Source organism: Siniperca chuatsi, linkage group LG14 (assembly GCF_020085105.1).
Source record: "Siniperca chuatsi isolate FFG_IHB_CAS linkage group LG14, ASM2008510v1, whole genome shotgun sequence".
Classification (NCBI taxonomy): domain Eukaryota; kingdom Metazoa; phylum Chordata; class Actinopteri; order Centrarchiformes; family Sinipercidae; genus Siniperca; species Siniperca chuatsi.
Genome location: NC_058055.1, coordinates 1,791,396 through 1,804,088, shown reverse-complemented (window position 1 = coordinate 1,804,088; position 12,693 = coordinate 1,791,396). Strand labels below are relative to the sequence as shown.

General features: G+C 40.5%; 1 protein-coding gene across 40 annotated transcripts in view; it reads right to left on the bottom strand.

Annotated features, from left to right (window-relative positions):
• Positions 1-12,693, bottom strand: part of dlg2 (discs, large homolog 2 (Drosophila)) — a 208,837-nt gene that overhangs the window by 106,772 nt on the left and 89,372 nt on the right. For 2 of the 40 annotated variants that reach the window (XM_044222384.1, XM_044222385.1), the window contains exon 1: positions 1,968-2,182. The exons of 34 other annotated variants lie outside the window; for them this stretch is intronic. In XM_044222384.1, the coding sequence (XP_044078319.1) occupies positions 1,968-2,066 (99 nt within the window). In that variant the 5' untranslated portion in view covers positions 2,067-2,182. Of the gene's footprint in view, positions 1-1,967; positions 2,183-11,025; positions 11,286-12,693 lie in introns of those variants that run through there. 4 more of the 40 variants (XM_044222394.1, XM_044222393.1, XM_044222400.1 and 1 more) reach the window with 4 other exon arrangements.

Genomic DNA, 12,693 nt, shown 5'->3' with positions numbered 1-12,693 from the left:
TGCAACGCCTCTCAACAGTTCTAATATGCTGTAGCTGTGGGGCTGGCCGGGCTGAGCAGTGTGCAGAGCGTAACCATTCACGTGTGGCGTTGTCATGCTCCACTGAGAGGATCCCTCCTGCCTGCTGCTCACTACAGCCCTAACCAGCAGAATCAAGATGAGATGGAGATGTGGGGTGGCATGGCCAAGGGCAGATTCAGAGCCTCTGTGCAGATTTAGTGTGGATTGTCCAAGCGGTTGTGTACACTGACCTCTTTCTGTGGCTGTATACCTACCGTTAGACTGTCTTCCCCCATGCTTTGCTACTGTCCTAATTCGTACAGACAGTAGGAGGGAGAGCTGAGCTATGGCTCTGCTGCTTTTCTTGCTTTTACAGTCAAACACACACATTTCTGTGGTGATCTAGTGTATTTTAGCTTCAGTGTGTCAGGCTCTTTTTAGGTGAGCGATGGATTTTGTACCCACACACTGTCTGGGTGTTTTCCAGTGACTGTTTAATATGCTATATATATGCTATATGTTATTTTTTATGGGGTTATGGAATAATCCTACGGTCCTAAACAAACCAATGTCCATAGTCTGGGAATATGATGCACTGTAGTTGACGTCTGTTTATTCTTTAATTGTTTTCATTCAGTTATGTACTACAGCACGATAAAAGCTCCCACTGGTTGCACTCAGTGTGTTCTGAATCAAAATCTAATTTTATTAGGCACTGTACAAGAGCGGTTTTGTGTATACATGTAAAGTCCTTAAGTGTCTGCATGTGATCAGCGGGACGAGAACAGCAAATGTAATCCCAGAGACATCGGAGCAATATTCAACTTGGTGACCTTAAAACAGATCTCAGTGATAACATGAAAACTTTCCAATCACTTACCTTTAAACCACTTTCCCTGTGTTTGGCTCCGTGTTTTTGAACAGACCAAAACCTAGTTGCTAAACAACATAGCTTCTAAAGTAGTGTTTTTCAACTCCAGCTGCTAAAAGATAATCCTAAATAAGACATGTCAGTCCATGTTTTCTGAGCCATTCTCCTTTACTGAGCTTTGTTAAACGTTTTGAAATGTATTTCATCCATGCAATGTTTCAAAAGGACCTCCCAACAAAAAGCGCAGAACACGTCTAAATCTACTTTTAGAATAGCTAAGTTTTGGTAACATTAGCTAACTACAAAACTCATTGTCAACACTTCCAGGTCTCACAGTAAAGGCCTATCACTGCGTTCACAGGACTGTAAAGCATGCAGGCGGTGACGTGCTATCAGCAGTAGCTTTATGCATCAATGTTAGTTCACCACAGCAAATAAACAAAGCAGAACAAAAGAACTGTTCTGGTAGATTTCCGTACCCTTGCCTCTTACCCTGAGAATTTAGTTTCAGACAGTTTCAGAATCTGAAGTGTTTGATACATAATTGAAAATTGAAAATCATTGAAAAAACATCCAATATTCACTTTGATTAATCTAAATCATTTTATAACAGTGGCCCTCCATTCCTGAGTCTGAACTTTACACTGTTGAAGGCAAAAATCCAGCAAAACAGGAGACAGAGAACGATAAGGAGTGTCTGACTTACATCACAGCATGTTAAAGGCAGAGGAGTAATTCTGACCTGTCATTACAATAAATGAAGGGTGACAGTACAGGGATGCAGAAATATTACAGTAGCTGTAAATATGCTCTCATTAAGCCCCAGTAAGCATTAATACAGCTTCAGGGGTTGCAGATGGAAAAACAAAACTGTTCTAGCACTGCCTTTCAAAGTAAAATTTTTATTGTTTTCTCAATTGTCAGCTTACAGAAGAACACAACCAACCAACTCCTTATCCCATAGGATTCTCACTTCGATCAGGTATAACACACAATAATACAGAGAGCCTGACAGGATGATGCTCAGAAGTCAGCCACTGGTAGAAAGATCTCTTCTACTACTCAAAATGAGCAAAGAGAGTGGTCTGCAACCTACCTTACATCCAAACATCAACGACAAAGTGTTGTTGGTGCAGGCAACTTTGCAGTGGCACAGCACCGGGCTGCACTCTGGCCTTTTGACTATGGGAGACATTCCTGTGAAAAAGACCGGCTGGACGGACTCTGCTGTAGCACAGCGCTTCAAGGCAGGAAGACGAGAAGCTACAGTCGGACCAAACAAGAAAGCTAGAAAGAGGCTTCACGCTTCATGAGAGCGAGGTTTTGCATACAGGCTTTTGCTCACACACACACACACACACACACACACTCCCCACCCCCTCTCTCTCTGACAGCAGTGCCCACCGTCTCTCTCTCTCTTTTCTCTCTCTTCCCACTTTACCTCGATCACCCGAACCATCCTCCTCCTGCTAGTCTCCTTTCTGTGGAACGCATTACCAAATTAACCTGCCATATCACTTGTCTTTAACTTGTGCAAATTTGCATTCAGAAAATAACTGTTGTCACTGTTTTTGTTTTAGATTTGTATACTGAGTATGTAGCTGCTATGTACATGTAGCAGCAGGTAAACCAAGTGGTCTCTCTCAGTCTTGATGTTCTGGGTGCCCCCAGCTGGCCAAGGTTTCATTTACCAAATTAAAACTGCAAACAGCTACTTGTCAAGTTTAGTGTTTCCCATGAACAGAATGTATTTAGGATGTCCACCTAAACAGATTTGTCACCGCTCAAAAAGATCTTATTATTTATTAATATATATTAAATATTTGTATTTATTTTTTCTTAATTTCAGAAGCCTTGAAATGCAATTGTGTAAAGTCGGAATTTATTACCTGCCAGAATGATGCATTCATGTGCAGCTGTATAAACGTAAAAAATGGCTTCCCAATCAGAAGTCAAGTCGCGAACAGAACATTCTTTTCAAGGAAACATTCTGATTGGTTGGAACAGTTCATTACAATGATTTTGTCTGTCTTTCCTTAAAGGATAAGTGAAATCCCCTGTGCAGAGCCAAACCAACCATGAATGTATCTACAGTACTAACAAGTGTTGTTGTGAATCACAGCCTGATGTATTCCTCCTCTGAGCCATAGAGCTCCATTGTTGTCCAGAAACTATTAAAACACATCACACTGTTGCGCTGGGTGACATGTTCCTTCATCACTATGAACACACACACTGTAGTTTATTTTGACTCAGTCCCACACACACCGTCCTGCTGCCCCACATACTCAGTAGAGAACCAAACATGGATGAATCCGCCACTGAAAATAGTCCCCAACAAATGCACTATTTCCTCCGCTACTGAGTAGCGTTTGCTAAAAACTACAGCGTCCAGCTGTTTGAGGACATTTCTGAGCTTTTTTTAAAATGAAACTATATATTTGTGAAATATTTTTAAGTCAGAAAATATTGAGAGACGGACTAACACATGGTTGATATTGGTCTTTTCATGGGATTTGTTGACAATAAGAAGCTTTATCCCTTAGAGGAGGATGCTGGCCAAACTACATGCCATCTTGGACAGCGTCTCCCACCCGCTCCATGACGTGCTGGTCAAGCAAAGGAGCACCTTCAGTTGAAGACTCATCCCACCAAAAAGCACCACAGAGCGCCACAGGAAGTCATTCCTGCCTGTGGCCATCAAACTCTTTAACTCCTCCCTCTAAGTGTCAGTCTGTATGACCCTAAGTCACTAAACTGGACATTGATCATTAACATCTCTGCCATACTTGAATAACTGTGCAATATTCTGTGTAATACTCATGTGCAATATTTAGTTGTTTTTTTCCCCTATTTATTATTCATACCTCCATTACTGCTGCTGCAATACTACTTATTACTTATATTATTACATTGCATTTATACTGTATTATCATCATCAACCGGTAAACCCACTTGGTACTTCACACTTATTTTACTTCATACTTATACCCACCTGGTACTTAATTTATTTTCTGACCTGTTTTTTATAGTTTTTGTATTGTATTATATATTTTTTGCTAGTACTTTCTCCTGTGTGCACTGACGTAAAGACGAGCTGCTGTAACAAAGAATTTCCCTTTGGGGATCAATAAAGTATTTCTGATTCTGATAACTTAGTCAGTATTCCTCTGTTGCTTCATCACTCCACCTAAACATAGGACATCTGTAATGTCAATGAGCCATTCATACAAATACATCTCATTAATTATGCTCAAACTGCAGCTCTTTCATTTATACAATGTTGCCATACCAAAAAGGTCTGACAACGTACACATTATGTCAAAGAATTACAATAATAATGTAATAATATGATGTGGTCGCAAGATTTATGTATGTATGCAGGCTACAGGCCATGTACAGAACTTAGTGCCCAGCTGATGGTATGAACACTATGGCCAGTACTTGATTCTGAGGTGGGCCCATAGTAAATTTACGGTATTTATGCACTGGACTCGGGCTGAACAGCTGTAAAGAAGCAACAGCTTCACTGACATCCTCCATGCTAATACAAAAACAGGAGAAAAAACTTCTCCGTTCTGAAACAAAATGGCCCGATGCTTAAGAAGGACTTCAATTCAAACGCGACTGCTATAAGCGGAGGTTATTAGACATTTACTCTGAGGTAAGGTCAGGTAGGGTAGGAGCATGCAGTCCAAAGAAATTAGAAGTGCTGGTTGTATTTTGATCACGCAATCTCCTCCTGGAAATCATATTCTGTTCAAATGTAGCTTAAGGATGAGTCATTCTGCTATTTCAGTTTGTTTCTGTAACACTGGCCTTTTGAAATAAACTTTCTTGCACAGTCTCCACATTTAGGATATCCATATTACAGCTTGCATCTCTAACCGCTAAAAGCTAAAATCAGTTCCTTTCTACCACACAGTTACAATTAAAGCTTTTAATGATAACTAATACTAATCATTATCATATCCGCCCCCTCACCGGCACAATCACAGCCAAAATTAGCCAAGCAGCCCTCTGGCAGACCCACAACAGAGTGCAGCGTTTGAACACTGCACACTAGTCTTTATCTGGCTCTCCACCCAGGTAAGTGCTAATGTGTGCATACCAGGTGAAAATTACAAAACCACAGTAGGTTAATACCTTCAAAAGTTACACCCTGCTGGGTCTAACTACATATCTCTGTCAGAATGCAATGCTACCTGATTGTCTGCTTGGACAACTGCGACTTCTACTATAGACTCTACTATAGAGTCTACGAAAGAGTTCGTCTGCGTATGTGTATAATTCAAGCATATTGCATTCAACTACAAGCTGTTATTTTCATTTCTGACACCCTTCCCAGACATGTTTAAAAGTATTTTCTAAATATTTTACACTGGGAAAAGTTTAACAGTCACTCTTAACACAAAAAAATAAATGTGCTCCTCTGGACAGACTGTGACAGACAAAAATCAAACATAAACATCTGTGTTTAAATAGAAATTCAGTGTAACGAAAACATCTTTGGGTCTCATGCTAAGTTTTTCCAAACTAGCAAATGTGGCTATGGAACCTCTGAGTTTCCATACTTGGAGTGTCTATGCTGTAGCATCTTTAAAGGAACATCAGTGGTTTTTAACATTTATCATGTATTCCCACAACATTTTAGATTTACTGCCACCATTCCAGCAGCCACTGGCTCCCTGATATGAAACTGAACAGTTACAAAAATGATTTAAGTACACCCTGGTAGTGGACATGCAGTTTAACACACTTAATAGTTGATTCTGCAGGTTTTACTTCTGCTCTAGTATCTGCTGCATGAGTACACACGGAACTTCCCCATCCCCAGACGCTGTACAAAATTGAAATTCTCTGCAGCCAAGATACAGTACTGTAAAAGCCTACTGTGTCAACAACATGTAACCCTGCTCCAGCTGTTTCAGACGTTTGTCTGTCTTTCACCATCTCTCTCACCATCGCCCTCAGCCTGCAGGCGAGCTGCAGAGGGTGAGATCATTAAAAGTCTTAGTGAGTCACTGAGTACTTGTGCAGTACTGTTGATGAGGACTACATAACACAGCTGCAGTAGCTGCACTATCAGGCTCTTTCCAAACACCTTGGCAGGCACTGTGTAAACTCTGCATCCTGATTCATCAGCATTAATCTACAGTAATGTTTGCAGTACAGTGTTATTTGAACTGAACCACTAGATGGAACTGTAACACTGAGGATATTACACTGTTCAAGTGTTGAACAGAGAGAGACAGTAACTAAAAACTCAATTACAACCCACTTTAATAAACAGTGACTGAGGTCAGTGAGGATTCAATTAATCAGGGAGCCTGTGGGAAACCATTCCATAGCAATTTCATAAAAAAGAATAAAATCTGTGACACTCCTTGAACTCTGGTGTTCCACAGTAACTCCTGAACTGAAGCATTGCTTTGTTCTTTTTTTACACACAGTCATTCACATGTGTAATTTGGACAAACGACTTGAGAGTTCACCCATTTCTTGGGTAAGGTTACAAGACTTTGTAAAAGCCTATGAAAGAAGTCAGCACCTGGGCACTGCTCGAGAGACTGTCTCCCCTCACAGGGACAAAACCAGAGCAAATCTCATTCCCCATTCTCAAGGCTGTCAACTCCAATTAAAGCTTCTGTCTGTACTTTCATGTCTGTCCGTCCTGGCAGAGCGATCCCTCCTCTGACGCTCTTCTTCCATTTTTCCCCGTTAAAGGGGAGTTTTCCTTATCCAAATCGTGGGTCTAAGGATAGAGGGTGTCGTATGTAGGACTCACATCAACAGAACAGCAACAGAAGGCCCAAAGCCAGCATACATCCTAACTTCATATACATATTTCATATTCATATTTCATATATTACTATTTTAAATACCATGAATTAATGACAATTACATCACATTTTACATTTGTATACTGAAATGAATCATGGATGCAAATCTCCAGATGAAACCTCCACCACCACAGAGCCCATGACTCAGTGACAAACAGCATGTGGAATCCGAACCGTAAAGTGAACCTACTCTGTAGCTGATGGATGTTTACACACAACACTTCCCCCACACTATGATCCAATGGCAAATGTGTCCATTCAAGAGGAATATAAACACGAGGCTGCGGTTACACATCAACACAACGCAGCCATGTTCTTTCACACTGTATCTCACATTAATGAAACACATGTTGTCCTGTGTGCCTACGCGTTGCAGGGAATGAAGGTACCACAGCATGCCATACTGTGTCACGAATCCTTAATTCAATTTACATACAGTATCACAAAGATACAATCAAGCTATTAATCGGTTGTTACCTCAGTTGAGGCGCAGGCCATTTGAAGTGAAACTGACTTATTTTCTTCGCCTGTTCAGTGTTGCAGTGTGTGTTGGTTGGTCAGCTAGAGATTGGTGCTGCGCTCCGCTAACGACAGGTGAAAGGGTACCAAGTATTCACAGAACTCTTCACCTTTGTCTGGCAAAGCTAATTATTAAATGATTAAATCCAAAATAGGTCCAAACACTTTTCTTTTTTGAAGATGAACTGCAAGATAACTCTAGTGTGTGCGATTTTTGGCATTTGTTAATTGATTCAGGATTGTAGAAGAATTGCAATTCTTCTGTGAATTGATTTTTTCACCCACCCCTATTACGTGAGTAGGTACTCTCTGACAAAGAGGGATTCTGCTGACGGAACACACAGGAGAAGAGGTTGGCTTGAGATTTCTTGCCTTTCAGTGACGGTGGGACTAGTCGTCATTCAATGGCTGATAGCAGTGAACAAGAAGGCTCCTAAACCTGAATGAAGGAGTTCAGGTAGGTTGGTGCTGTGTAGTGACCACTCTATAGGTGAGCATTAATGACTTAATGCGAACAGCAACTACTCAACTCGTCTTTAATTATATAGCACCTTTCATACAAACATGTAGCCCAAAGTGCTTTACATAGTAAAATTACACAAAACAAACAAACAACAACAACAACAAAAAACATTTTGTTTTGTTTTAACAGAGGACCAGAGGGGAGCAGTGAAAGGCCGCCACGTTTTGGACCATTTGCCCTGCCATCAGGGTGCTACAGTAAACAAGGCATGACATGACCAGTGTCTGTATAAGGAGTTGAGCAGCATATTCAGTCAAAAAAGTCCTAATCATTCTGTTATATAGTGCAAAGAGACGAAATGACAGATGCAACATGCTCAGTGAAGTTAGTTGGTCATTGATCAATATGCTCAAATTTCCAAAGAGTCCCAAAGAGTGAGGCAGAGCTGAGCTGGATACTAATGTTGTGCTGGAATCACCAGATGTTCAGTCTTAGTGAGATTGAGCTGAAGATGGCGTTCCGTTATCCATTTTGACATGAGGCAGGCTGCGATACGCACTGAGACAGTGTCTGTCAGTCTTGGAAGGATAGAAATGGTAAAGACTGGCAATATTCTATTCCATTAAAAGACCAAAACCAAAAATGTGTTTGTCTCTCAACACTTTCTGACTTGAAAATATTCATGTTAGTGGCAACCAATAAAGTTGTACTGGGTAAGAGATGTGTGTGAAAATATGGTGCAGGGATTCATTATGTTTACAATGAAACAAAACTACACTCAATAACAAATATATAACGAAAAACAAAGAAGTAAGGCGAGGGTCTCTTTAAATGCCATCTGAAGATTGGTTAGTTAATCCAGAGATTATGAGGCCACATTGATTTCAGACACAATTTGATTCCTCATTATGCTAACTGGGTGAAAGACAAAGACAGCTAAAAGGCTGGGGGAATATATGAGAGAGAGAGAGAGAGAGAGAGAGAGAGAGAGAGAGAGAGAGAGAGAGAGAGAGAGAGAGAGCATGAATGGGGTAGAGGCCACTTTATTGTCTCTCACAAAGGGAGGCCCTGGGACAAACACAAGTGGAGTCAACATGCTTTTCCACTCGTTATCACAAACCGTTCCCTAGCACAAATTAGACAACTCCAGCTGGTTTGTAGACAAAATTATTGATTTGTCAAGAAGAAAACTCTAGCCAATGTTTTGTTATATACTGTAACTCGTAGGACTACTACTTGGTGTTTTAATAAAAGGAGTGCTTACACAGTAAAAGGCAGGGTAGCATTCACAATGGCCTATAGATAACCAAGTCTGAAGCGCCAAAACAACAACAACAAAAACTGCTACTGCTGTTCAACTACAACGTGACTAAAGCCACTGAACAAGGAGACTACCAGCAGGATCGAACATGCACCTGTCCATGTAGAGCCTAACCCCTACATCCTGAGACTATGGCTGCCACAGGCTTCAGTGGAGGATTTATGATGAACCAAAACATGTTATGTTTTGCGGTGGCTGGAACTGATATTTTATGCACTGAAGTCAAATCTGTCCAAAGAACAAAACAACAGCATTTTGCTTGCCAACATCATACTCTGACCAGGGATTGCTTTGTGCTCAGAAAATCCTTTTTAGGAAGAATTTCTATATTGCTCAAGTGTATAATGATGTTTTGCATCATATGTAAGATGTTGCATGTATAATAATTTAATTCCACATCTAGAGATTAAACACAAGCAAAGATACACGTGAAACAATGAATTACAACTGCCATGCAAAAATAAAATGGCTTATCCAGCCAAGTTCACCAGAAAATTCACCAGGTCCTTTATTAAAGGATAATTCCTGTTAAATGCAACTTAATTTATCTTTGCAGTTTTGGCCATCATTTCTATCTAATATCATTATCCACATAAAGTAATTGCTGAGATCTGGCAACATACTCAGGTCGAGAAACACAAGCAGATAGACAATCAGACAGGTTGTTACCAAACCAACCAACAAACCAAGATTATCTAAACCACTTTATTAGGAGGTCACACTGAAAGTGAGTAAGCCCTAAATTATGCTCATTGCACAGGACAACTGTGTGTGCACAACTACAGTAAGTACAGCAAGCCACAAACTCAAGCAGTCTGTATGGATGTTTTCTCTCTCTCCCAAATATGAATACAGCTTGAATAAGGTAAAATATATATTCAAATATTTTCTTTTAAATTTCTGCAGGCATGTCATGGTTCCATGGTACAGTTCCAAATGTAGTTTCAGTTTAGTTTCATTATTTTTTAAATTTTTTATTTGACATGAACCATGTACAGAAAATATGAATCTCATAATAAAAGCAAAGATGCTTTATACACTACAAATGTAATGTGTTGTAGCTTCAGTATATGAGATGGGAAACCGCTCTCCATCAAAGTAATTGCAAGTGACAACTACTGGAACTAGAGCCATTACCTGATCCAACAGGGACAGGGTCCACCACCTAAAACATACAGTACATACAATGCATGCTGCATCTAACCATTATTTTCATATTGCCTAATATCTACCAATATTTTTTTCAATTAAATGATTGATCATTTGCTTACAAAATGTCAAAAATAGTGAGAAAGTTCCATCTCAAATTATGACAGCTTATTGTGTGTGATTCCTCAAAACAAACATACAGTCCAAAACTCAAAAGTATTTCATTCACAATAGTAAAAGAAAAATGAAGGAAATCAAGCAAATACTCATATCTGAGAAGCTGGTTTGGTAGTTTTACATCATAAATGACTGAAGCAAGTCATAGATTATCAAAATCTTAACAGATTTTCTGTTAATCAACTTAGCAATCAATTGTTTCAGCATGACATCCCTCCTTTTAACACAGACTGATTGGTGTGTGCTGAGCAGATGAAAACCTCCTGCTTTTACTGAACTGTATCACAAATAAAGCAGATTCTAGCACACAAAAGGACCTACAGTACCTCGTCACTGAGATTTACATATATGAATGATTCAGTGGTTGAGGTCTGTAAGCCTGTGTAGGTGAACCTCACTGTGGTAAGACGTCAGTGAGAGTGAGAGCAGGGAACGACAGCAGAGAGGGAGGCTGGTGAAGAAGAAGAAACTGGAAGAAAAATAGACTTTGCTGCAGTTTTCTGCTACAGAGTTCAAGCTCCTTACCACTCCAGACTGCAGGGTGAGCTGGCAGCAAATGTACACACACATGCCTATGCACACACACACACATTCACATCCACATACAGCAAGAGTTTCTCCCTCTCACTCACGTATCACTTGTAAATAGTAAACTGTGAACGGCCTTAAAGTCTTTCCTTACCTCCACGCTCTTTTCCTTCTCCTCCTGCATGCCTGTGTATGAAGATGTGTATTTGACTGTATGTGTGTGTGTGTGTGTGTGTGTGTGTGTGTGTGTGTGTGTGTGTGTGTGTGTGTGTAGATTCAACCTGCTTTCTCCCTAGCTGGGAAGTGCTCTTATCAAACTACTGCCTGCTCTCTGGCAGCACTCTAGACTGGCTGCTCATTGTGCTGGTGTGTGTGTGTGTGTGTGTGTGTGTGTGTGTGTGTGTGTGTGTGTGTGTGTGTGTGTGTGTGTGTGTGTGCAAGCGTTGTCGGTGTTGTGGGACAGCAATGAATTGCTTCCCCATCGCTGCATCGGTAACTGCGGCAAACAAGTTCCCTCCCACACCCCGCCCCGCTATAGGGAGTTCAGTAAGAGGGAACCACAGGCAGGACAGACTCTGCTGCAGCACGGACACTTCACAGGGTGACACACACAACAGAGCACAGAAACGTTGGGCTACAAACAGAAAGACAAGTTTGTGATCATTTAAATTGGTAGCGGTGAGCATACGTTTGGAAGGTTATGCTGTTCTGTGTCAGCAAAGCTTGCATACATTGTGTTTTGGGATGAGAGCACAGGAGCAACAGCTTGGAAATTGGCCAAGGTAAATCTTGTACAAAGCCGTGTCAGTACAGCTGTTGTATTGTCTGCTTAATGGTATTAGTCTGGCAAAAAAGAAGCATAACCTAATGCTGCTTTCACAATGGGAGGTGTCAGTAGGTAGATGACAGCAAACTGGATCGTAGAAAAGGTTTCAGTCGTAGTCATCTGGACACTGTTTTCAGAATCAAGACGTTTCGGCTCCCATCCGGAAGTCATTCTCAATTGTGAAAAAATTGGACGGGAACTGGAAATTTCCAGTTGATTCTGAAAACAGTGTCCAGATGACTATGACTGAAACCTTTTCTACGATAGAACACTCCTGGACGAATGAGGGACTACACCAGCAAACTGGATGTTTTCAGTGGGAGAATGGTAAACTCTGCCAACTCTGCCACTCGTATAAATCCCATCTGCTGTGCTTGCAGATGAAACTTGCCGACAAAAGTTGCATTTTCTTAACTTTTGCCTGTTTGTGCAGAGAAGACGTTTTTTAACAGTGATATGTGAAAACAATCGATCGAACTTTCCATTGCAAAAATCTAGATAAACTTAATACCTGGGTCCTGAATGTATCTTCATTTGTAAGGTTTCTAATACTTCCCCACGACTTCAGAAATAATAGTATATAAACATTCTAATTAATTAACAATGAAAACAGAAGGAAAAGAGTCATGCACAAAAAGTGCTGGCGTTACAAAGCAAGATATTGTTCAGCTGCAAAGAAATCCATGTGAGGGCCAGAGCTGTGCAAATATCAATGACACAATATTCCAAGCTGTGTCCTGAGACTCTCAAATGAGTGTTAGAAGCCATCCCAACTGATGAGACCCTTGCAACCACAACAGGAAATGGAACAGAAAATTTGAGGGAATTCTTTCAACATGAGAACACTACATTCAAGCAGCAAGTGACCAAAAGGCTTTTTCATAGCTTACATCTCATGATAATTACCAATTTTCCATTTGCACAGTAGGCTGTAGGTAAACATTAGCAAGCACTCGCATGTCTTAAAAGCTTGTCTTATGTGCTTTGAAGCTGAAA